At 40.4% G+C, this 26,651-nt stretch overlaps 1 protein-coding gene across 4 annotated transcripts in view; it reads right to left on the bottom strand.

Moving 5' to 3' along the window:
* The window catches only part of mtrex (Mtr4 exosome RNA helicase), a 159,368-nt gene extending 133,087 nt beyond the window's left edge, over positions 1-26,281 (bottom strand). For 2 of the 4 annotated variants that reach the window (XM_069924359.1, XM_069924362.1), the window contains exons 1-4: positions 26,163-26,281; positions 22,550-22,690; positions 2,594-2,660; positions 1,665-1,727 (exon numbers count right to left, since the gene is read on the bottom strand). In XM_069924359.1, the coding sequence (XP_069780460.1) occupies positions 1,665-1,727; positions 2,594-2,660; positions 22,550-22,690; positions 26,163-26,257 (366 nt within the window). In that variant the 5' untranslated portion in view covers positions 26,258-26,281. Of the gene's footprint in view, positions 1-1,664; positions 1,728-2,593; positions 2,661-3,168; positions 3,195-22,549; positions 22,691-26,153 lie in introns of those variants that run through there. The other 2 variants (XM_069924360.1, XM_069924361.1) reach the window with 2 other exon arrangements.
* Between the last annotated feature and the right edge of the window lie 370 nt (positions 26,282-26,651).

The raw sequence follows: 26,651 nt of genomic DNA, 5'->3' as shown, positions 1-26,651 counted from the left end.
GTCCCTCATTGGTCATGGCATTAATAACAAGAGTTGGGTGGTCATGTTACAACTGTGTAAGACCTAACTCTGACAGCACTTGAGTGTTTCATGTTCAGTTCTGGACACCATACCAGAGGAAGGATATGATTAAGCTAAAGTGGGTGCAGAAAATATATACAGGAATGTTGCCAGGACTGCAAGGCTTGAGTTACGAGGAGAGATTGAACAGGCTGGAACAGTTTTCTCCGGAACAAAGGAGGCTGAGGGGTGACCTGATAAAGGTTTATAAAATCACGAGGGATCTAGATTGTCACAGTCTAAAGTAGGTAGCCTAAAACTAAGGTGAGACAGGAGGATTTAAATGGGAGGAGATTAAACAAGCTGCCAAAGGAAGTAGTAGACATGTAAAATTACAACGTTTAAAAGCCACTTGGACAGGTATGTGGATAGGAAAAATGCTGGAAAAAATGAAAATGTAGTGATGAATAACGTGCAGAGAAAATCATTAATAAAAGGTTCACAAATTTTTATATATTTCTTCATACACCTCAATTGCCAAAACTACTGAACCATTCAAAAGCAAATGTGCGAAGGATTGGGCTAAACACAGCAGAGCACATGTAACTAATTTAAAAGCAATATATTTGTTCCTTATTTTTATATATCAGCATGTGACACAATCCAACAAAACTAACAGTGGCAGCTAAAAGTGGGTTTCCTGTTGATCTGATGAAATGGCAGCTGCTGACGACAGAATGCTGCATTAAACTTGGTCATAGCAATGGAAATCAGGCCAAGTTCTCCTGAAAACATATTGTCCAAGATATCAAGGGAATGAGAACTGACTCCACAGCTGTTCAATAATATAACTGATTGGTTTATATAAAAATGACTTATGCTGAGGAAATGTACTGGCATAGCACCATCCTGTGGCCAGTACTAAGTACTGTTTTTTTCTTTCTTTGGCTTGGCTTCGCAGACAAAGATTTATGGAGGGGTAAATGTCCACATCAGCTGCAGGCTCGTTTGTGGCTAACAAGTCCGATGCGGGACAGGCAGACACGGTTTCAGCGGTTGCAGGGGAAAATTGGTTGGTTGGGGTTGGATGTTGGGTTTTTCATCCTTTGTCTTTTGTCAGTGAGGTGGGCTCTGCGGTCTTCTTCAAAGGAGGTTGCTGCCCGCCGAACTGTGAGGCGCCAAGATACATGGTTTGAGGCGATATCAGCCTGGTGGTCAATGTGGCAGGCACCAAGAGATTTCTTTAAGCAGTCCTTGTACCTCTTCTTTGGTTCACCTCTGTCACGATGGCCAGTGGAGAGCTCGCCATATGACACGGTCTTAGTGAAAAATAAAACCCCTGAGAAGGCAGGGATAAATCTAAGCACGTGAAAGATTCACAATAAGGACAGCATGGAAGACAGGAACTCAGACTGAAAATGACATCACCAATGCCCAAGGGCTGTGAGCTATTTAAAACTATCACCTAAATGTAGATACCAAGTTTTCTCCTAAGTAATCTCTCAATATTTTACAACAGTAGTTGTTGCCTTGTACTGTACAAAAATTAGTCCAGTCTTAGTTACAAGTGTTTTTTGACAGCCCCCACAAAAAAATTCATCTTCATTGGCAGGATGCAAGAAGAACAAAAGCTTAACCATCTAGTTAGTTCAGGTGGACAGTACCTTTGCTGCTTTTCCGACACGAGGTTTCAGCTGCTGATATTCATCATGCAATGGAATGGCCACCTGGAAGTTATTACAATAATTCTACTTTAGAATATGGATGATTTAAGTCTACTTCAAAGTCTACATGTAAGAAATAAAAAGTAGGACACCTGATTAAAAAACAAAATGATTCAGAATGTAAAAGCCTTGTCTGATCTGGAACATCATTCATAAAGTTAACACAACCCAAGATACTACTAGAGTAATAGAAACACATTATGTCCAAAACTTACAAAGGCATAATATCTGATAAGCAGTTACCATCACAGCACCATTCTAAACTACTTCCCTGGTTATGTGCTGGGAAATTTTACACCTTACAATTTCTGCTCACCTGCATAATGAACAAATGCTAAATGATCTGTTATCATGCATCAATAATTACAATCACCTTCAAAAATTGCTCAATTTACCTGAACTGTTCCTGACACTGTAAAAATCCCATGAATTCCCTCCTCATTCTTTCCCACACCAACACTGCACTGCTTTTTTAGTGCATCTTTTTTCATGAAGTAAATTCAGAATAAACTCAATCTACTGATTTATTATTCATGCTTGCATCATTTAAAAATGTCTGCAGTTACTCTTTCCTGCATTATTGACAAGGATAGAAAATAAAGGAGCAAACTAATTCAAATTCTCCCATAATTTAAGGCAATGTGATTCATCTATGAAGATAATAGTATTAAGAATATAACTTTGGAAAAAGATGTCTGTGCATCAGATGTAACTGAGCAGTAAAACACAAAAATGAATTGAGCAATTGATCTTTAATTAGATGCGTAAGGAACCACATGGACAATTCACAGGGATTTCACAATTTTATATGGTACATTTCACCATAAAGTTCAGAATGTTAAAGAAAACAATTATTTAAAGCACTTTACCTCGTGGTTACACCCTTCTATTGTTTCAACTTGTTCCACCTTCACCTTGGGCATCAAATCTGCAAGACTAAATAACCAAATTCAATGGGCACACATAACTTGCTACAACATGCAGTACAGCACAGAAACAGTTCTTAGGCCCATGGTGGTATGCTGTTCAGCGCAGACCACATTAAAATTCTGCTGCTTGCACATGATACGTATCTTTTTATTCCCTGCAAATTCATGTTTCAAATCTTAATGGTGAATAAATCAAAACTCAGTTATTTTTAAAATTTTTTTAAAAGAGACATAGAAAATTATAGCACATTACAGGCCTTCACTCCAGGATGTTGTGCTCACCTATGCACCTAAAAGAAAACTAAACCTTTCCTACCTCAAACGTCTACTTTTTCTTTCATCCATATCTCTTAAATGCTCCTACTGTTCAGTCTCCAACATGCCCTGGCAATGCATTCTAAGCATCCACAGTAAAACTTACCCCTCATGTCTCCCCAATCCTTCCTCCCTTTACTTTGTACAGATGTAATGGCAACAGTCACAGACTTCAATGACTACTGCCACTTTGCACTGACCTCCAGCATTATGAAGTGCTTCGACCATCTGCTGTTGGAACACATCAAAGCACACCTCCAAGGGACACTGGACCCATTCAATTTGCCTATAGAAGAAACCATTCCATTATTGATACTATAGCCTTGTCCCTCCACTCTGTCCTGACCCACCTGGAGAACGACACCTCACTGACTTCAGCTCAGCATTTAATACAATCATTCCCAGACGCTGGTGGAGAAGGTGTCCTTGCTGAGACTTAACACCCCTCTCCTTGAATGTCGATTTCCTAACAAAAAGAATACAGTTTGTCCGGGTCACCAGCAGAACAGTGAGCACCATCATGTTGAGCAATGACGTTGTGTGCTCAGCCCGTTCCTGTTTACACTACTGGCCCACAGATGTATCACCAGATCTATCTCCAACAGAGTCATTAAGTTTGAAGATGACACAACAGTAGTTGGCCTAATCAGCAACAACAATGAGTTGTACTAAAAGAGGTGGAAAATCTCATGATACGGTTCAAGAATAACAACTTGAGTCTCAATATGGACAAGACTAAGGAGATGATAGTGGACCAGGAATGACCACCCTCCACTACACATCAATAACTCTGTAGTGGGGAGAGTTGAGAGCACCAAGTTCCTTGGAGTCCACTTAATATGTGACATATCCAAGACACACAACATATCTTCAATTGTCAGGAAGGCACAACAGCAACAACACTTCTAGAGAAGTCTGAAGCAGGCAAGGCTACTGACCACCATCACATCAACTTTCTACAGGAGCTCTATTGAGAATGTCCTGGCCTGCTGCATCATAGGTACAGTTGTTGTAGAGAATTGGATCCGAGATCAATCCATGGAACACGAGTGGGAGAGAAGGTCAATGGGGTATCCCTCCCCCCATCGACATTATCTACTGGGATTGTTGCCAGAAGAGGGTGCGTAAAATCGTTGTGGACCCCTACCATCCTTCACATAGCATCTTTTAGCTACTACCATTGGTAAAAAGAGTATCAGAGCCAGCACCACCATGCTGAGAAACAGCTTTATCCCCACGGGTAATGAGAATGCTGAACAACCAAAGGAACTGCTCACAATAACAATCCCAAACAAATATTAACTAAACAATACTTAATTATTTAATTTTACATTATGTATATTTGACCCGGATATGTATTGTTTGTCGGTGTGTATGTTATGTCCAGTTGAGTGCCTGCATGTTTTTGCACCGAGGACCAGATAACACTGTTTTGTCGGGTTGTACAATCGAATGATAATAAATCTGAATGGGAACTTGAATGTCCTCTGGTGTTTGCAACTTCTGCTCTAGGAAAAAAGTGCTGGCTATCTATCTTATACAGGGCTTTCCATAATGTTTGGGACAAAGACATGTTTTTCCTTTATTTACCCCGGGCTCCAGTTTTAAATTTGTAATCAAGCAATTCACATGTAATTAAAGTGCACATTCCAGATTTTATTCAAGGTTATTTGTAGTCATTTTGGTTTGATTATGTAGAAACTATAGCACTTTTCATACATACTGGTACTTTATCCATTTCAGGGCACCATAATGTTTGGGACATTTAACTTCACAGGCGTTTGTGATTATTCATTTAAGTTTAATTTCTTCAATAGTTCAGGTATAGTGCAGGAGTCTGTAGTTGCCATTTTTCAACAGACGCACCAGTTTTGCCAATGAGGATGTCGTAGTAGTTAGCGCAATGCTTTTACAGCGCCAGCGATTGGGACTGGGTTTTAAATCTCATGCTGTTTGTAAGGAGTCTGTACATTCTCCGTGTCTGTGTGGTTTTTCCCGGGGAGCTCCACTTTCCTTCCACCATTTGCTACGTATTGGAGGTGTAGGTTAAAACTATGTAAATTGGGTGGCACAGATTCGTGGGCTGAAATAGTTTGTTACCATCCTATATGTCTAAATATAAATTTTTTTAAAGTTATATAAGCCATTATGAGGCTGAAAAGCAAGAATAAAACATAAGAAGTCCAAATGATAGGATTACCAAAATCAACTGTTTGGAACGTCATTAAGAAAAAAGAGTATACTGGAGGAGTCACGTGATGGAGTAGTGGCCGATAGGGTAAAACTGGCCCTCTCCAGAAAAGAAGAAAAAAAGTCAAGAAAAGACAAGTTCAATAAATATAAAATATAAGAAATAAAAGATAAAGTTGCAGAGAAAAGAAAGAAGATGGCACCTAAGAAGGAAAAAGTAAAAACAAAGGGGAAAAAAGAAAAGACACCGGAAAAGAAAGGAGAAGGCCTTACCTGCACGAAGGAACAGGGAGCTGTGGTGGCAAAGAGCGCCCAATCTCCGAGGTTGGTGTCAGCCCTGCGGAGTCGCGACTCCCTGACCGGTGGACTGCAAAAATGGCTCTCTGAGCCAAACAAAAGTGCGCAACTGTGCATGCGCGAGGAGTCACGAATGAGCAGTGCGAAATCTACGGTAAACACCGACAGGAGGGGGGTTCAGCCGAAAAGCGGGCAACCATGGCGCGACAAGCTGAGGGACGCCTGACACCAGGGCTCTCAGTTGGAAGATGAGGAAAGTGTCAGGAGAGGGAGTAAAGTACCAGGTGAGAAAGAAAGTCGACGGGGTGAATGGCAAGAGGAGCAGCAGCAGGAGGCTTGACAGATGAGCAACTCAGAAGGAGAGGACCAGCAGCAAGAGGCCAAGCAAAAAGAGACCTGAAAAAGTGAGACAAGCAACTCATCAGAAAAATCAGATACAAAGAAGAGAAGAAGACACAAACACAGGTACAGACACAGAAGAAGAGGAAGAAGAAGACCAAGATCTGCAGAGAAATAGAAGGTAAAACAGATGGACAGAATATAGATAAAGCTTTTTTTGAGGAACAAATGAGCATTAAAAGAATGGTTGTCATTAGAATTTAGTGAAATGAAAAGAAAAATGAAAAGAACAGAAGATAAAATGCAAAAATTAGAACTGGTCATGACAGAAATAGGGAAAAAAGTAGAAAATGTGGAAGAACGAGAAACGGCTGTAGAAATGGAAGTAAGTGACTTAAGAGGAAAATTGGGAGAAAGTGGTAAAAAAATTCAAGAGACACAAGAGTTGTTAGCTCTGAAAATTGATGTTGGAAAATTATAGTAGGTGAAACAACATAAAAATAGTAGGCCTGAAGGAGGGTGAAGAAGGCACAGATATGAAGAAATTTATAAAAGGATGCATCCCGAAGGTCCTGGGAATGACAGAAATGCAGGAAGAAATGGAAATAGAAAGGGCACACAGAGCACTAGCTCCAAAACCACAGATATATCAAAAACCAAGATCCGTTTTACTGAAATTTTTAAGATTGCGACAAGAGAAAATATACTGGAGTGGGCAAAGAATAAAATTAGAGAAGACAATAAACCATTGGAATACAAGGGTCAAAAAATATTTTTTTTACCCAGACATAAGTTTTGAACTCTTAGAGGAAGGAGTTTAATATAGCAAAATTGATTCTATGGAAAAAATGTTACAAATTCATGTTAAGACATCCAGCTGTGCTTAAAATATTTATCCCCGGGGAGCAAAACAGACTGTTCTCAGATCTGGAGGAGGAACGAGAATTTGCAGAACGCTTGCAGTACAGGAGAGATGAAGAGATGTAATAAGAATGAAGAACGATGATAAAGTATATAAAAAGATGTAAAAACAATGTATATGTAAAGAACTAAAGAAGGGAAGAGAAGGGAAAGAAGATAAAAGGAAGAACTTTGTTACATGTGTAAAAAAAAAGGGTTTTCTGGGGGTGGTTGGGGGGGGTGGATAGAATAACTGTCACTGCGAAATGAGTTGACGCTTGTGAGCAGGATCGCAATCCAAATGGAAAGGGGAGTTGTGGTTGCCCAGCAAGTGATAAGGGGCAACTGAGGAGGGGGAGGGGTATTTGGGGTTAAAGTAATATTGGATGTGGGAGTTGTTGGAGTATTTTATGTTTTAAATGTGTTTCATACATTGAGTTTTAAAAAGGGAAAACTGAAAGATGAAAATGGGGAAAAGGGGGATGGTGGTGATGAGGAAGTGGAAATGAGGTGTAAACAGGATATGAGATGGCCACATTGAACTATATGACTATAAATGTTAATGGAATACATAAACAAATTAAAAGGAAGAGGCTATTAAATTTACTGAAAGAAGAAAAAATAGATATAGCATTTGTGCAGGAAACGCATCTAACTGAAGTGGAACATAACAAATTAAAGAAAGACTGGGTAGGACACATGGCGGCAGCTCATATAATTCAAAAGCTAGAGGTGTAGCTATATTAATTAATAAAAATATACCAATCAAAATAGAGGAGGAAATAAAAGATCCAGCAGGGAGGTATGTAATGATAAAGTGTCAGATATATTCAGAATCTTGGAATTTGCTCAATATATATGCACCTACTGAGGAGGATCAAAAGTTTGTGCAGGATAGTTTTTGAAGATTGTAGATACACAAGGAAATATATTGATAGTTGGAGATTTTATCCTTAATTTGGATCCAACGTTGGATAAAACTGGACAAAAGACAAGTAAAAAGAATAAAGTGGTGAAATTTATTGTTAAATCAATGCAGGAAATGAAACTTATGGATATATGGAAGAGGAAGCACCCAAGAGAGAAGGAATATTCATGTTATTCAGGTAGGCATAAAACATACTCAAGGATTGATATGTTTTGTTGCCGGCCCATATTCAAGGGAGAGTTAGAAAAACTGAATATAGAGATAGATTCTCCGATCATTCACCCCTGTTATTAGCAATAGAACTGGAGGACATCCCACCAAGAACATATAGATGGAGGTTAAACTCCATGCTGCCTAAAAGGCAGGAATTTAGAGAGTTTATTGAACGCCAAATTAAAACATATTTTGAAATAAATACGGAATCAATGAAAGACAAATCTATATTATGGGACGCAATGAAAGCCTTCATTAGAGGGCAGATAATAAGTTATGTAACTAAGATTTAAAAAAAGGACTACAATCGGGAAATAGAGCAGTTGGAAAGGGAGATAGTAAATACAGAAAAGGAACTAGTAAAAAGGGATGATATAACATAAAGGAGAGAATTGGCGGACAAAAAAATAAAATACGAAACATTACAAATGTACAAGGTGGAGAAGAACATAATGAAAATAAAGGAGAAAACACACACAAAATATTAGCCTGGCAACTTAAAACAGAACAAGCTAAAAGAACTGTATTGGCATCAAGGAAAAAGGACAAACAAATTACGTATAACCCAATAGAGATTAATGAGAACTTTTAAGGAATTTTATGAACAATTATACCAAACGGAGAACGAGGGGAAAGATGATAAAAGAGAAGAGTTTTTAGCTAAAATTGAACTGCCGAAATTGCTAGAGGAGGAACAAAACAAACTGATAAAACCATTAGAAATAGAGGAAGTACAGGATATATTAAAAAAAGCTGCCGAACAATAAAATGCCTGGAGAGGATGCATTTCCAATAGAATTTTTTAAAACATTTAAAGAATTATTAATTCCTCCTCTCCTGGAAGTAATGAACCAGGTAGAAGAAACACAAAACTTGCCAGATTCATGTAAGACAGCAATAATTACAGTAATACCAAAGACGGGGCAGGATCCATTAACACCAGCATCATGTAGACCAATATCTCTACTTAATTCAGATTATAAGATAATAGCGAAATTATTAGCAAACAGATTGGCCAATTGTGTACCAAAAATAGTCAAACAAGATCAAACTGGATTTATTAAGAAAAGACGAACGGCGGATAATGTCTGTAAATTTATTAATCTAATTCATGCAGTTCAAGGAAATAAGAAGCCAACAGTGGCTGTTGCTTTAGACACGGGAAAAACCTTTGACAGAGTAGAATGGAACTATTTATTTAATTTATGTTCAATCTACCAGAAAAAATATTAATTGGATTAAAGCATTATATAATAGAGCATTGGCGAAGGTAACAGTAAATGGATATGTATCGAACCAATTTAAATTAAGTAGGTCAACTAGACAGGGATGTCCATTATCCCCTTCATTGTTCGCTTTAGCAATAGAACCATTGGCATAACTGATAAGAACAAAAAATAAAATAAAAGGAATAAAAATAAAGGAGTATAAAATCAGTTTATTTGCAGATGACATCATAGTATACTTAACAGAACCAGAAATATCAATAAAAGAATTACTTAAGAAATTGAAGGAGTAGTATGGAAAAATATTGGGGTACAAGATCAACGCAAATAAAAGTGAAGTGATATCAATGAGTAACGCAGATTATACAGAATTTAAAAAAGAATCACTATTCAAATGGCAAACAAGCACATGCAATCCGATACCTAGGTATTAGGTTAGATAATAACTTAAGCCACCAGTACAAACTAAACTATCAGCCTCTAATAAAGAATTTGCAGGAAGACTTAGAACATTGGAAAGAATTACCACTAACATTGATAGGGAGGGTAAATTGCATTAAAATGAATGTCTTCCCAAGGATACAATACTTATTTCAATCGTTGCCAATTCCCTTAACAGAGAAATTCTTTAATGAACTAAAGAGAATAATAAGGAAATTCTTGTGGAAAGGGAGGAAGCTGAGGATAGCATTAGATAAATTAAAAGAGAAGTACAACCAAGGTGGTTTGCAGTTACCAAACTTTAAAAATTATTATAGAGCAGCACAATTAAGGTATTTATCAGATTTTTACTAGACAAGGGAAAAACCAGACTGAACTAAGATAGAACTAGATAAAATAAGGGAGAAGGTACCAGAACATATACTTTATAAGTGGGATGAAAAGCTGGTGCAATATAAAAGCTCACAGTATTACATCATTTACTTAATATATGGAAGAAGATCCACTTAGAAAGGAAAAAAACCAATTACCAAATACCAAAATTGTTATTGACACAAAACCCACTAATCCCTTTTACAATAGATAACCTTTCCTTGAGAGAATGGGAGAGAAAAGGAATCAAAAGAATAGAAAATTCTTTTTTGGGAAATAATTTATTAACATTTGAACAACTGAAGTACAAATATGGAATAACTCATGGTACAATGTTTGCATACCATCAACTGAAAGCCTACTTAAAAGGATAAATTGGGAAACGGACTAAGATTACCAGAAGGAAGCAGCTTTGAATATGTGATTACAGACACAATGATAATTAAAAGATTTTAAACGAACATGAACATTAAGCTCCAAGACAAGGAAAATTATGAAATAAGCTATAAACCTAAACAAAAGTGGGAAAAGGATTTAAACACAAAGATAAAAAATGAAACATGGGAAAAGTTATGTTCTGGAACTATGAAGAATATAATAAACACAAAGTTACGCATGATACAGTAGAATTGGTTACACAGGTTATATATCGCGCCTAAAAAGTTAAAAGAATGGGATCCAACATTATCAGATAGATGTTTTCACTGTAAGAAGGAAATGGGAATAACAGTACATGCAATTTGGGCATGTAAGAAAGTGAAAATGTTTTGGAAAGATCTAAATCAGATATTATTATATCTGATAAATAAAATCACAAAAAATAACATATCAAAAAATCGAGAGATCTTTCTTCTAAGAATATAAGTAGTAAGGAATTAGGCCTCAAATTGGATAAAGTGCAAAAAAGATTTATTATGATAGTCTTAGCTGTAGCAAAAAAATGTATAATGTCAACTTGGAAAATAGAAGAGCCTGAGAATACAGCAATGGTACGTGGAAATGAATAAATGTATTCCACTGGAAAAAATAAATGTTATATAGAGAATTTAGGTTAAAATGACTTAAGTTAAAATGTGATGATTAATCATAAACAGGGAAGCCAGAACGGACAGGGAGTTTACTAGCAGTCAAGGACAAAAGGATCTGCTGAATATGTTTTTTTAAACCTATCTTTTCATGGTCATAGTGAGAGACATGCAGGAGACAAAGGATTGATAAGAAGGGTGAGAAACAGAATTTAGTGTATGTAGAGTTCACAGCGTACGTAACGAACGTGATAATTAAAAATGCAGTTATACTTAGAATGCTTTTGTAATACTAACCAATTAAAACAGTATTAATAAGAAGGGGAAGGGCAAACAATAAGGGTATAAAAATCAATGCACTGTATGTATCGGGGCTTAACTGGTGAGAAACCAGTTGAGTCCAACTCTGCAGACTTGTAAATAAAGCTTGTCGTGTCATCAGTTTTAAAGAGACTCATGTGTGAGAAGTTTTATTTCTGACAAATGGGGTCTCGTCCGGGATCTACACTCCGGCCGTGAGGGGAGGCGAGAAGAGGGACATCGGAGGCGGTGCACCCCGCTGAGTTCAGCGGCTCCTAGTCCCTTGCTCGTCGCTTCGGGCGGCTTGAGCGAGTGGTATCCGGACAAGGTGACACGACAAGACGGAGAGGAGAAGGGTGACGGTTCAATCCCCGGGAAGACACCGGTAAGTGACGACTTACGATTGTGGTGTGGGGATTGGGTAACAGGTGTAACGGGATACACCTGTTTGGATAAAAACCTAACGTAATAGATTAGGTATAGATCTTTTGTCGTAGCGTGAGGACCCTGTCGCGGGACTCTAGGATAGACCCCAGGGAAACCTCGGCGGTAACCAAAGGAGGGACAGCACCTCCGACGAAGTGCCGAGAAGAGAGGGGTCAACCCCAGGAAAACCTCAGCGGTAACCGAAGGAGGGACAGTACCTCCGACGAGGCGTCTGAGAAGAAGGGAGTAGGGTCCAGAACGAGAGGGTCCTCAGCAACGATAAACAGATCTAGGTGGGAAAATGGGAGGATCAAAATCTAAGGGCTCGTCTGAAAATTCAGGACAATTCCTGGGAGTACCCCTTGACAGCCCTTTGGGGAGAATGTTTGAAAATTGGGATAGTAAAAGATATCGGGACAAAAACAAGAAAAAGATGGTCCAATATTGTCTCCTTTGGTCAAAACAACCTATTAAAGGTTCCTCGGTCTGGTGGCCGAAATTTGGATCTGATGAGGATTGGGTTAGACAAGCATTAAACATATATGTAAATTCGAGACCAAAGGTGAATCAAGAAGAGTCAGCATATGCATTTTGTTGGGTTCCCTGGCCAGGATCCTTAACAGAATGTTTTAAATTGAGGGTAGCGGGAGAAAAGAAATGGGAACCTCTGGACAACCTTCCCCCTCCTTATATTCCCCCGGTGCCTACTGCGCCCGAGGAAAGCTTATTACCGGAGGGGAAAGGTGATGAATCTGATTGCCCCGAAGGGGGCCGGGAAAAAAAGGATGAATTAAGGGAGTCGGACCCTAAACTTCCACCGGTAAACCGACCCTGGACAAGATCCCAGACTGGTCCAGGACCATCAAAGTTTTCAATAAGCCTAAATCCCCTGAGAGAAGTTCCTATGGGAGGACCGGGAGGGGGAACGGGATATGTGAATGTTCCCCTAACTAGTACAGAGGTGCGGGGATTTAAGAAAGAAATGAAAAAGTTATTAGAAGATCCTATAGGACTGGCTGAACAGCTTGACCAATTCCTGGGACCAAACACATATACGTGGGAAGAGATGCAGGCAATAATGGGAACATTATTCTCACCCCAGGAGAGGCAGATGATTCGACGGGCTGCCCTCCTCATGTGGGAATATGAACAACCTGGGGACCCTAGACCTCATGAACAAAAATATCCCTTAAATGAACCCAGGTGGGACAAACGAACACCCGAGGGATTGGCAAGTATGAGACAATATAGAGAGTGGACAATTAAAGGGATACGGGAGGCTGTGCCAAAGGGTCACAATTTTACCAAGGCATTTGGGAACCACCAGGGGAAAGACGAGTCCCCTACTGATTTTTTGGAGAGGGTGAGAAAGAATGTCCAACAGTATGCTGGCGTGGACCCTAGTACACCAATGGGTGAACAGCTTATTCGAATTGAATTTGTTTCCAAATCATGGCAGGACATTAGAAAGAAACTAGAAAAGGAGGAGGACTGGAGCGAAAAACCCCTAAGTGACCTGTTAAAAAAGGCACAAAAAGTATATGTGCAGAGAGAAGAAGAAGATCAAAAGAGGGCGACAAAGGTTATGGTACAGACTATCCGACAGATGAATGCTGAATCCAGAGGGGAAAGAAAACAAAACCTTCCTCTAAACAATCCAAGATATCCAAGAGAGGGAAGACCCCGGAGGTTCGTTAAGTGCTATTACTGCAATGAGGAAGGACACTTTAAGAGGGAATGCCCCCGATACAAGAGGGAATTGCGTGCCCTCGAACTTATGGAAGAAGATTAGGGGTGTCAGGGGTTCCAAATGTTAGGGACCAAATATTAGAGGGAACCCCTGGTAAAACTAAAAATTGGTCCCAAGGGAGAAGAGGTGGTGTTTATGGTGGACACAGGAGCGGAACGAAGTAGTGTAATAACTGTGCCAATCGGAACTGAGCCTGTAAAAAGTAATTTGACAATTTCTGGGATAGAAGGGGCTCCCAGAATGGTATCAATAATTCCCCAAGTAACAGTGAAACTGGAAGAAAGAGAAGGGGTACAAGACCTCTTGTTATTACCGTCGGCTGGATTTAACCTCCTAGGAAGGGACTTACAGGCTCTCCTAGGTTTGGGTGCTCTCCCTGTGGACGGAGAAGTGCGAGTCCACCTCTGCGCTTTAAAGGAAGAGGATGAACGGCAGATTGACGAGAGAGTCTGGTATAAGGAGGGAAATCGAGGAGGTCTGGACATCCCACCTTTACATGTCACATTAATACCAGGTCATCAGCCGGTAAGGAAACGTCAGTATCCTATTTCTTTGGAAGGGAGAAAAGGGCTACAGCCGGTAATTGAGACTTTAATACGAGACGGACTATTAGAAGAATGCATGTCACCTTATAACACCCCTATACTCCCAGTGAAAAAGTCAGATGGATCCTATCGCCTAGTTCAGGATCTAAGAAGTTTGAATGCTATTGTTCAGACCCGCCACCCAGTGGTGCCTAATCCCTATACTATTATGAGTCGGATTCCCCCAGACCATGAGTGGTTTAGTGTTATCGACTTGAAGGATGCCTTCTGGACATGTCCATTAGAAGAGGAAAGTAGAGATTTGTTTGCGTTTGAATGGGAAAATCCATGGACAGGTAGACGGAGACAGTTTCGGTGGACTGTATTGCCCCAAGGGTTCACTGAATCTCCGAACCTGTTTGGACAAATGCTAGAACAAATCCTGGTGGACTATCCACAATCTGATGATTCCCAACTAATGCAGTATGTGGACGATTTACTATTATCAGGACCCAAGGAACAAGAAATGAGGGGAGATACAATTAGACTCTTGAATTATCTGGGGAAAAAGGGTCTACGGGTGTCCAGGAACAAGTTACAGTTTGTTGAGAGAACTGTGGTATATCTGGGACACCAGATAAGTAAAGGACAGAAACGGATTACCCCTGAACGGATTGCGGGAATCACTAGAATGCCGTTACCCCGTAATAAGAAGGAAATAAGACAATTCCTGGGACTCTTAGGTTACTGTAGGTTATGGATAGAGGACTACTCAGCTTTGGTGAAGTTTATGTATGAAAAACTGACAAATGAAAATGAATATCCATTGAAATGGACCCAGGAGGAGGAGGGATGGTTCGAGGACTTGAAGCATCGCCTGACACGAGCCCCAGTACTCACTCTGCCCTCTTTAAAACAGCCCTTCCAGCTATTTGTCACTCATAACCAAGGAACAGCTGTGGGAGTTTTAACACAGGAAAAAGGCGGTCAGCGACACCCAGTGGCTTTCCTTTCCAAAATGATGGACCCAGTGTCTCGCGGATGGCCGACGTGTATCCAGGGAGTAGCGGCTGCTGCTCTGTTGGTAGAGGAAGCACGTAAACTTACTTTTGGAGGAAAGATGACTGTGTACACCTCCCATTCTGTGAGTGTTTTATTAACACAAACTGCCCATCAATGGCTGACTGATTCTCGCATATTAAAGTATGAAACTATTTTAATGGTCGGAGAAGATCTACAGTTTGCAAAGATTAATAGCTGCAACCCAGCTCAGTTTTTATACGGCAGTGAAACAGAGAGAGAGGTGGAGCACGACTGTGTCGAGTTGACAGATCTTCAGACCAAGACCCGAGAAGACCTTTGCGATACTCCGCTGGGAGAAGGATATGAATTCTACATTGACGGCTCCGCCAGATGTGTTGACGGAATGAGAAGAAGTGGATATGCTATAATAGAAGGAAAACTTGGAAAGTAGTAGAATCCACGAGACTACCCGGAAGCTGGTCAGCACAATCCTGTGAACTATATGCCTTGCAGAGAGCCCTCAGAATACTGGCAAAGAAAATTGGAACGATTTACACTGATTCCAAATACGCATACGGGGTAGTGCATACCTTTGGTAAGATCTGGAAGGAGCGTGGTCTAATTACATCAAGAGGAAAGGAATTGGCACACGAACAGATGATTACTCTGACTTTAGAAGCCTCGACATTACCCCAGGAAATAGCAGTGGTCTACATACCAAGCCATCAGAGGGGAGATACCCCGACAGCAATTGGAAACAGACTGGCTGATGAAGAAGCCAAAAGGGCAGCCATGCAACAAGAAGTCCGTTTGCTGACCTTAATCCCAATAAGGCAAGGCATAAAGAAGGCTCCCATTTTCACTGCTAAGGAAGAAAAGGACATGGATCAGCTGGGCGCAAGCCAGTTGCCTGATGGAACATGGAAGACACCAGATGGAAGAATGGTTCTAAATAAAGAAATAACTCGCAATATTTTAAAACACCTGCATCATCAGAGCCACTGGGGCACCCAAGCCTTATGTGACACAGTGCTTCAAGAATATGTGTGTAAGGGAATCTACACCTTGGCCCAACAGGAGGTGCAGAATTGTTACCTATGCACAAAAATTAATAAGAAGGTAATGAGGACAGGGACCATGGGAGGTCAACCATTAGCCATACGCCCTTTTCAACGTATCCAGATCGACTTCACAGAGTTACCTCAAGTCCAAAGATGGAAATATCTGTTGGTGATAATAGATCACTTTACCCGATGGGTGGAAGCCTTCCCAACAATAAATACTACAGCCTCTACAGTAGCTCGCCTCCTCCTAGAGCAGATAATCCCCAGATATGGTATAATGGATTCTATAGACTCAGACAGGGGTCCACATTTTTCTTCAAAAATCCAGCAATTGATTTGTAATGCATTACAGGTCTCTTGGAAATTACATACCCCTTGGCATCCACAAAGCTCAGGGAGGGTTGAACGTATGAATGGAACACTAAAAATGCAATTGACAAAGTTAATGGTGGAAACTAAAATGCCTTGGATAAAGTGTCTGCCCCTGGCTTTATTGAGAATTCGTACTGCCCCACGAAAAGATGTAGGGCTGTCCCCTTATGAAATGATGTTTGGGCTTCCCTTCTGGAGTACAGTTGAGGGGTGTCCCACCTTGGGGGAAGGGGATATATTTGTTAGGAACTATTTACAGGCACTGTCACGCTCTCTTACAGATTTACGAAAGAGAGGACTATTGGCACAAACACCGCCTTTAGACTTTTCTTTACACAAAGTGGAACCAGGAGACTGGATTCTCATCAAGACCTGGAAGACTGAAAAACTCCAGCCCCAGTGGGAAGGTCCATACCAAGTTCTCTTAACTACAGAGGCTGCAGCACGAACAAGAGAGAAGGGGTGGACGCACGCATCCAGATTTAAGGGACCTGTAGAGGCGCCTCAGGACCCTGATACGAACTCAGATTGGACTTGTGTTCCTGGAGAAAAACCTCTTACCTTACGATTTCGAAAAAAAACTTAATTCACAATGTTATTGTTATGTTCTTTGATTTTTCTTAGTTTGCCTATGTCTTTATTAAGTGTGAAATGTAAGAAATGCAGAGACACAGTGGTCCTGTTTCAGGACCACATTTGGGGAAGAAAGGAAGGTAATTTCATTTCCCATACCTCAGTTCCTGAGAAATGCTGGGCAGAAAATACCACCCAACATCCATATACCCCTTGTGTGGAAAAAGAAGGAAATAATATGGGTCATTATATACAGATTCCTAATACCACTCCTTTCCCTCTTAACGGTTGGAAGGGTGACTCAAGCCCACCATGCCCTGATGGACTCTGGTTTTGCATACACCAGCGTACTGTTCCAATGAAAAGTTACACTCCACACTCGAAAATGCCTGTCCCTTTAAGACAGCCGGACTTAGTTCGAGTCCATCCAAATAACCATGTAAGTTTCGGTAATGCAGTTGGGGGAGATAACCTTTTTGTAGATCTGGCAACTAAAATTGCAGGAACTTTTAATGTAACCAATTGTTGGGTCTGCGGAGGTCCACGGATGTCAGAGCAATGGCCTTGGTGGGGGGAGCCCCTCAATTCATTGACCATTATTTCCCGAATTTGGACAACTAACCGAACGAGATCAAGAGAAACTTGGTCTCTCTCTAACGTCCCCTCTGGTTTTTATTGTCTCTCACGAGCCGGCAAATACCCAGTAGGAGAAAGTCCCTGCAAGGCTGTATGGATTCGCATTTCGCCTGGTATTTTCACTTGGTTTCCTAAACCCCAGACTTGGTTCTTATCCACTGTTTTTAAAACTAATTGCCTACCCCTGTCTAATAGCAGTATTCAGTTTTGGAATTGTACCACTTCCACCATCACAGGACCATACCAATCAAATCCCGTTCTTAAAAGAGTTTGGGAAAGGGGGTATGGAGTTTCCCCAAATGGATTATTCTGGGTATGTGGTAATAAAGCTTATACTCGTCTTCCATCACAGTGGAGTGGAACTTGTTTCCTAGGAATAATCCGCCCAGAATTTTTCCTCCTACCCCACGATCATGGTCATAAATTAGGCGTGAAGGTTTTTGATACATTACACCGTCAACCCCGCTCTACCACGGTACATTTGGGACAATGGGGAGATGATTGGCCTCCAGAACGCATAATTCAATATTATGGTACTGCTACATTGGCTCAAGATGGATCCTGGGGTTATCGTACTCCTATATATATGTTAAATCGCATAATTCGCTTACAAGCAGTCCTTGAAATAGTTACAAATCAAACAGCTCTAGCCCTGCAATTACTTGCATCCCAGCAAGGTCAAATGCGCTCTGCTATATATCAGAACCGTCTGGCCCTAGACTATCTCCTAGCCACGGAAGGAGGTGTATGTGGAAAGCTTAATTTGACTAACTGCTGCTTACAGATTGATGATAATGGCAAAGCCATTCGAAAAATCGCTGATAATATTCGTACATTGTCCCATGTACCGGTTCAAACCTGGCATCCTTTCCCACAATTAAATTGGATGGACAAATGGTTTGGAGGAACCTGGTGGCGTACCTTCTTGTGGGTCATCGGAGGTATTTTATTCCTCCTACTTATTTTGCCCTGTATTATTCCCTGTCTACGCAGCCTGGTGATTTCCATGGTCCAACAAGCTATGCAACCAGGGGGAATGGGAGACCCTGTAAGACTTTTATTTCAGCGTGAGATTAATGAATCATAAAACGTTTCTTTTCCCTAGGTTAAAATCCCCATTCATATCTATATATATATTCAACACATTTTAAAGAGAGAAAGGGGTGGATTGTTATATAGAGAATTTAGGTTAAAATGACTTAAGTTAAAATGTGATGATTAATCATAAACAGGGAAGCCAGAACGGACAGGGAGTTTACTAGTAGTCAAGGACAAAAGCATCTGCTGAATATGTTTTTTTAAACCTATCTTTTCATGGTCATAGTGAGAGACATGCAGGAGACAAAGGATTGATAAGAAGGGTGAGAAACAGAATTTAGTGTATGTAGAGTTCACAGCGTACGTAACGAACGTGATAATTAAAAATGCAGTTATACTTAGAATGCTTTTGTAATACTAACCAATTAAAACAGTATTAATAAGAAGGGGAAGGGCAAACAATAAGGGTATAAAAATCAATGCACTGTATGTATCGGGGCTTAACTGGTGAGAAACCAGTTGAGTCCAACTCTGCAGACTTGTAAATAAAGCTTGTCGTGTCATCAGTTTTAAAGAGACTCATGTGTGAGAAGTTTTATTTCTGACAATAAAGTCACATTATTTGAACAAATTTGGGAAACATACATGGAACATAACAGAGAGGGCTTGCCTCGGACCTCCACCCCCTAAAATGATAAGAAGACAAAATGACTTGATCCAGTGTGTAAAAGTAGATGACACGTTTTTCTTGTTTATTTTTATTGTGTGATGACATTGTTTAATGGTTTTATTGTATGTATATGTTGCATATTTATTGGTTTTGGAGGGGGGTGGAAAGGGGGGAGGGAGGGTAGGGGGACAAAAAGGAAGAAAATGCCACTTAATGAGAAACGTTTGTATATATTTTAGTTGATATGGTTCACAGTGTGAAAAATTTTAAAAAAATTAAAAAAAGAATGTACTGGTGAGCTCAGTAATTGTAAAGGGACTGGTAGACCAATGAAGAACTCCACTGCTGACATAAGAATTCTCATCAAAATGAAGAAAAATCCCCAAATGCCATCTGACAGATCAGAATCACTCTTTTGGAGGCAGGTGTAGATGTGCCAATGACTTCCGTCCACAGAAGACTTCATGAATAGAGCGGACAAAATATACCCACGGGTTTTGAAAGAGGTGGCTTTGGAGATTATAGAATCATTGGTGACTATCTTCCAGACATCAATAATCTCTGGCATGGTTCCAGGGGATTGGAAGGTTGCAAATGTGGTCCCGTTGCACAAGAAAAGTGGGAAACAGAAAAAAGGAAACTAAAGACCTGTAAGTTTGATCTTGGTGGTTGGGAAGATATTAGTGTCAATCCTCAAGAATGAAGTTATGAAATACCTGGAAATACATGACAGGATTGGTCCTGGTCAGCATTGTTTTTTTAAAGGGTAGATCATGCTGACTAACCTATTTGTTTTTTGAAGAAATCTCAGGTAGGACAGACAAAGGGAACTGTGGATGTTGTATATTTGGATTTTCAAAAGGCTTGTAATAAGGTGCCACATGTTAAGCTGATAATTACAGGGATGCTATTAGACTAGATAGAAAATTGGCTGATAGGCAGAAAGCAAAAGGTTGAAATTACGGGATCCAATTCAGGATGGCTGCCTCTAACAAGCGGTGTTTCATAGGGGTCGGTCTTGGGCCGCTGGTATTTACAATTTATATTAACGATTTGGATTGTAGAATGAGTGGCTTTGTGCCCAAATTTGTGGATGACTCAAAGATAGGTGGCGGAGCAGGAACTGTTGAAGAAACTGTAAAATTGCAGAAGCATATAGACAGATTGGGCAAAAATATGGCAGATGAAGAACAATGTGGGGAGAAAATTCAATTCTCGGAAGTGCAAACAGACCTGGGCATCCTTGTCCAGAGTAATCTAAAAGTTAATGCCCAGGTAAGATTGGTAGTGAAGAAGGTGAATGCTATGCTAGCATTCATTTCAAGAGGTATAGTGTACAAGAGTGGAGAGGTGTTAATGAGACTCTATGGGGCACTGGTGAGACCCCATTTAGAGTACTGTGTAGAGTTTTGGGCCCCCTATCTTAGAAAAGATGTGATGTTGTTGGAGAGGGTGCAGAGATTTACTAGGATGATTCCTGGAATGCAGGGGCTAGCGTATGAGAAGTGTTTGACAGCTGTTGGGTTGTATTCATTGGCATATAGGAGAATGAGGGGGGAATCTCATAGAGACATTTTGAATATTGAAAGGTTTTGATAAGTGTGAATGCGGATAAGATGTTTCCCTTGATGGGTGAATTGAGGACAAGAGGTCATAGTCTTAAAATTAGAAGTTATTCTATTAAAACAGAGAGGAGAAAGAACTTCTTTAGTTAGAGGCTCCTAGATCTGTGGAACTCACTGCCATGGAAGCCAGATCACTGGGTGTATTTAAACAGGATATGGATAAGTATCTCATTAGTAAGGGTATCAAGGGATAAGAGGAAAAGGTTGGAAATTGGAACAAGGTGTAAGCATAATTCAGTTTAGTATAGTCACGGAACAGACTCGATGGGCCTAATGGCCTCCTTCTGCTCCTTTAACTTGTGAAGATGCAAACAACGTGTTGGCCACAGAAACAGGATGGTCAAATCAAAATGTACACAAATAACCTTAAATAAAATCTGGAATGTGCATTTTAATCACATTGTTTGATTACAAATTTAAAACTGCAAAGCACCTCAACAAAGAAAGGAAAAAAAGTGTCTTGATCTCAAACATTATATGTATATGTTTCTCATACTCTTGTAGACCTCTATTAAATCACCTCTTAACCTTTTTTGCTCCAAAGAGAAATGCCTTAGCTCTGCCAACTTTGCCTCATAAGACACATTTTCGAATCCAGGCAACATCCTGGTGAATCGCCTCTGCACCCTCTCCATAGCTTCCACATCTTTCTTCTAATAACTGACCAAAACCAAACATAATATTCTAAGTGTGGTCTCACAAGAGATTTATAGATCTGCAACATCACCTCACGACTTCTAAACTCATGAAGCCCAGAATACCATAGTCCTTCTTAACTATCTTAACTAACTTATCAACTTGTAGTGCAAAAGTTGCCATAAATTACATATTTTTAAAAAGTACAAAAGAGAAAAAGAGAGGTGTCTATAGCTCATTGATTGCAGAGAGGAAAAAGCTATTTTTGTACCATTGGATGCTCGTCTTCAGACTCTTGTATCTCCCTGCTGATGGTAACAGTGAAGAGAGGGCATGGCTTGGGGGCTGAGGGCCCTTGATGTTAAAGGTTGCTTTCTTGAGACACTGCCTCTTGCAGATAGAGTGAATGAAGTGAAAACTAATGTCCATGATGGTCCTGGCCAAATTCACAACTCTCTGTAACATTTTCCTGTCATGTCCAGTCAGATATAACCAGCCAAAATTGCTCTCCAGGGTTCACCTGAAGAAAATTGCAAGTCTTTGGAGACATACAAAATCTCCTCAAACTTCTCAAGTATAGCTGCTGGCAAATTTTCTTCATGATTGCATTGACATTAAGGCCCCAGGACAGACATCAGAGATGTTGACCCCAAATAATTTGAAGTTCTTTACCTTTTCCATAGCTGACCCCACAATGAGAACTGGCTTGTGTTCTCTTAATTTCCCTTTCCTTAAGTCCACAATGAGGAGGAGACATCTTTACAAAGGGTGGTAAATTACTGGAATGCAACATTTAAGAGCCATTTTGACAGGCACATGAACAGGCAGGGAATGAAGGGTATGGATCATGTGCAGGCAAATGTGATTAGTTTAAATCTGAATCATGGTAGGTCAAAGGACCTCATCTCATTTGCTTGCACTGTACTATTTTTTGAATAAATATTATATAATATTTTCAAAACATTTGGCCTTTAATATTAACTAATTTTATAATCCACATTTTAAAACCTTACTTAATTTCCTCTGCAGATATGGCTTCAAGTTTGGGTTTTTTTCCAAATGTTACATCTTCTGGAATATCAATATCAACATCACGCTTATTTTTCAATGAAGAAATTGTACTTGCATCCCGAAAAGCTCCAGCAGTGTCCTTCCTGTACAGCACAAATCAAAACAGGATCAATGTATTAAAAATAGTTTTAATTGAAGGAATTAGAAATTAATATTGGCCACATAATCTTCTCAATATACAGATGGGAGCAACCTTTCTGAATATTATCACATGACTGTGAACAAAAGGAATATTATGAATCTTTGGATACAAATGATATTGGGACACTAAAACTTTAAATATTCCTCAGTGATCCATTCAAAATACATGGTAAAGCTATCCAAACACTTGTTAATCCAACAGAATTTTTCAACTTGTTCATTTTTTGGCATGCTAGCATGTCTATTTCCACTTTCCCTCAAGAACATGCTGGTGAGTTCTCCTTGAATATTTACCCAAGGAAGACAATTCCACCCCTCCACCCCCCCCCCCCACCCCCCCAACCAACCATTACCTCTCCGATACATCTCCTCTCACTTTCTGAACACGTTCAAAACTGGCCTGACAAACTTTTCTTCATACAATCTGATCATTCCAGGCATTTATCAAGTAAACCTCCTCTGACTGCTTATTGCATTGACATTCTTCCTTAAATAAGGGGACTATAATGTACAAAATGTTCCACATCTCATATCACTTACCTGCATTTGGCCCATCGCCTTCTCAACCTTTCCTATCCATGTTCTGTGTAAATGTCTTTTGAACAACTGTCCCCGCTTCTACCTCCCCCTCTGCCAGCTTATTCCATATACCGTACTTACAACCATCTATGTGAAGATGCCCCTCAAATTTCCCCCTCACTTTAAATCTATGCCGGTAATCTAAGAAAAATAGTGAAACCCCTCATTATTTTATAAGCATTTATTAGGTCTTACCTTAGCTTTCAACATTGCAGGGATAAAAGTCACGACATATCCATCCACTCCTCAAAACTCAAGCTCCTCAATTCCAGCAACGTTCTTGAATATCTACTCTGCATCCTTTCCAGCTTAATTTCATATTATCTATAGCTGGGTTACCAAAACTGTCCACAATACTCCAAGTACAGTCTCACCAACTATTGCATTGCATCATGACGTCCTATACTCAATGCCGTGACCAAAGAGGGCCACTTGCCAAAGACCTTCTTCACCACCCTGTCTACTTCCTTTGCCACCCCCTCCCCCAAGTCTCTGTTCTACAACACTCCCCAAAGTCTACCATTGACAGTGCAAGTCCTGCGCCATGCACTTTGAGTTAAATTCTATCTGCAATTCAAAGACCCATTTTTCCAGTTCATTGAGATTCTGATGAACTTAGATAACATTCTTCACCGAATGCAATACCACCAATATTCGCAAACTTTCGAGTCCTGCTAATCAGACTGTCATTAATATAGATGACAAACAATAGTGCACCCAACAACAGTCCCTGCACCACACCATGAGTCACAGGCCTCATATCTGAGTTACAACCCTCGACAACCACCCTGTCTCCAACCATCAAGCCAACTCTGTATCCAGCTCACCCTGGATCCCACACAATCTGACCTTACAGACCAGCCTACCAGGCAGGACCTTGTTTGTCAAAGGTCTTACTAAGGACCATGCAGGTAACATCTACTGTACCACGGTCATTAATATTCTCGATCACCTCCTCAAACTGCACAAATTCATGAGATACAATTTCCCATGCAATCTTTTATCAATTCTTGCCTTCCAAATACATCTTATTTTTAGAGAAACTTATTCCAGATGTGATCTTATCAATCCTCTTTATATCCAAAGTATAACCTCCCTATTTCAATTTCCCTACCAGTAACAACATTCTGTCATGTGTTATGCAACTTCATAATGGTCTTTTATGAATCATGGACAAAGCCACTAATATCCATTTGCATCTCAGATCCCTTTAGTCTCTCACCATTTGAAAAATGTGTCCCTTTATTACTTCTCCTGCTCTAAATGGCAATTTCACAAATACCAATTTCACACTCCATTTGGCAGACTTTTGACCTCAATGTCACCCCCCATCATTGACCCATATACCTGTTGTCTTCATATGTCCGCTTCATACCTATCTGAATACCTATCTCTGGCCTTAGCAAATTTATCAAACAAGCCTTTGATCAAGTCATTTGTATAAACTGCAAGTGACTTTCACTGGAGGCGCATGCACGGACGCTATTTGAGTAAATTGAATCTTAAACTCACCATCCTCCACCTTAATGAATGCATAGAACATTACATCACCAGGCCCTTCAGCCCAAGATGTTGATCTAATCTATATAAACCTACTCAACAAACTAAACCTTCTCTATTTCACATCCAGAACCCTCTATTTTTCTTGCATCTATATGCCTTGTTAAAGACTTTTTCAATTGAATGTCCCTATTGTTCCAACCTCCTCTACTGCCCTGGCATCCACTACTCTTTGTGCAAAAAACTTGGCCCTGATGTCTCCGCTAACTTTCGACAGATGTCTGCTGGTGATTTCTACTCTTGGCCCAGGAAAAACGTGCTTGCTGTCCATCCTATCTATGTCGCTCATAATCTTGTACACCTCTATTAAGACTCCTCTCATCCTTCTTCACTCCCAAGAGAATACTCTTGCTCTATTAACTTTGCCTCATCAGACAAGTTCTCCAATCCAGGCAACATCCTGATAAATCTCCTCTGCATCTCTCCATAGCTTCGCTTCACTTCCTTCCTGCAAATGAGGTGACCTAAACGGAATACAATATTCCAAGTGTAGTCTAACCAGAGTTTTATAGAGCTGCAACATTAGCATCTTGAACTCACTCTGACATGTCTGTCCATTGTCTCGTACTGTCAAGTTGAGGCCACCAACAAATTGAAGGAAACACCTCTTGTATTCCATCTTGGCAGTCTCCATCCAGACTACGTCAAATATAAACTTCTTCCATTAACCACCACCCCATCTCTCTTTCCATTATTCCTGTTTCCATTCCTCCAGCTCCCCACAGACTCTGTTTCAATCATTTATCAGCTTCTTTCTGTATCCACCTATTAGCCTGTGTTCTCCCCCCCCCTCCCCACCCCCCCCCCCACAACGTTTTGTTCAGATGTCTGCCTGATTATCAGCACTCCTGAAGTTCGGAATGTTGATTGCCTTTTCTTTTTATATGGATGCCGAGTTTCTCCAGCACGTTTACGTACTGTACTAGACCCAGCATCTGAAGATTTCTTGTTTACTCTAATTTAATTTCCTCCATAAGTACTCCCCCCCACACTCGCTCTTTCTTAAAGGATTTGACTGTAGTTGCTTACATCATGTTGTACATAGAGGTACCTAACATGTCCTCTCCGCCCTACAGATTAATTTGCGATACAGTATCCATCAGATTTATTACTCTTTGTTAAAGAGCACTTCAATCAACCAGGACCGTACACCGCTAGAACATCGTGACCCAGGTTTCTGGTTGAGTTTACACGCGCGCTGTGTTGGGTTAATTTCGCCGTTATGTTTAACTATACTTTATTAACACCGCTGCATCAGCAGCGAACCTTTCTTACTCCGATTTCCCTCCAGCACCATCCGATCCTTTGGCTTTTTTCGACGTATCTTCCTCGAACACGCTGAAGAGATCATCTCCGAAAGCGTCCGCCATCTTGGCCCGCGGATCCAGAATCCCTTGAGCTCGGAACGGTGGCTGGAAAGGAACAAAAATCGACTGCGCTCTCCCACTTCCCATACAAAATGATCGCAACGGGGCAGCTCCTGCAAATCTCTTATGGCAACGAAGGAGACTTCAGTCAATTGAATGCATAATTTATCCCGGTCCAACTGGAGTTTTATAAAGGTTCAACATAACGTACCTGCTGCTGAAGATCCAGCTGCGCTGGATGGGTCACGTCTCCAGAATGGAGGACCATCGCCTTCCCAAGATCGTATTATATGGCGAGCTCTCCACTGGCCACCGTGACAGAGGTGCACCAAAGAAAAGGTACAAGGACTGCCTAAAGAAATCTCTTGGTGCCTGCCACATTGACCACCGCCAGTGG

This window comes from Narcine bancroftii, chromosome 3 (assembly GCF_036971445.1).
Source record: "Narcine bancroftii isolate sNarBan1 chromosome 3, sNarBan1.hap1, whole genome shotgun sequence".
Lineage (NCBI taxonomy): Eukaryota > Metazoa > Chordata > Chondrichthyes > Torpediniformes > Narcinidae > Narcine > Narcine bancroftii.
Note: the sequence above shows the minus strand (reverse complement) of the source record. Positions and strands in the feature narration are given on the sequence as shown.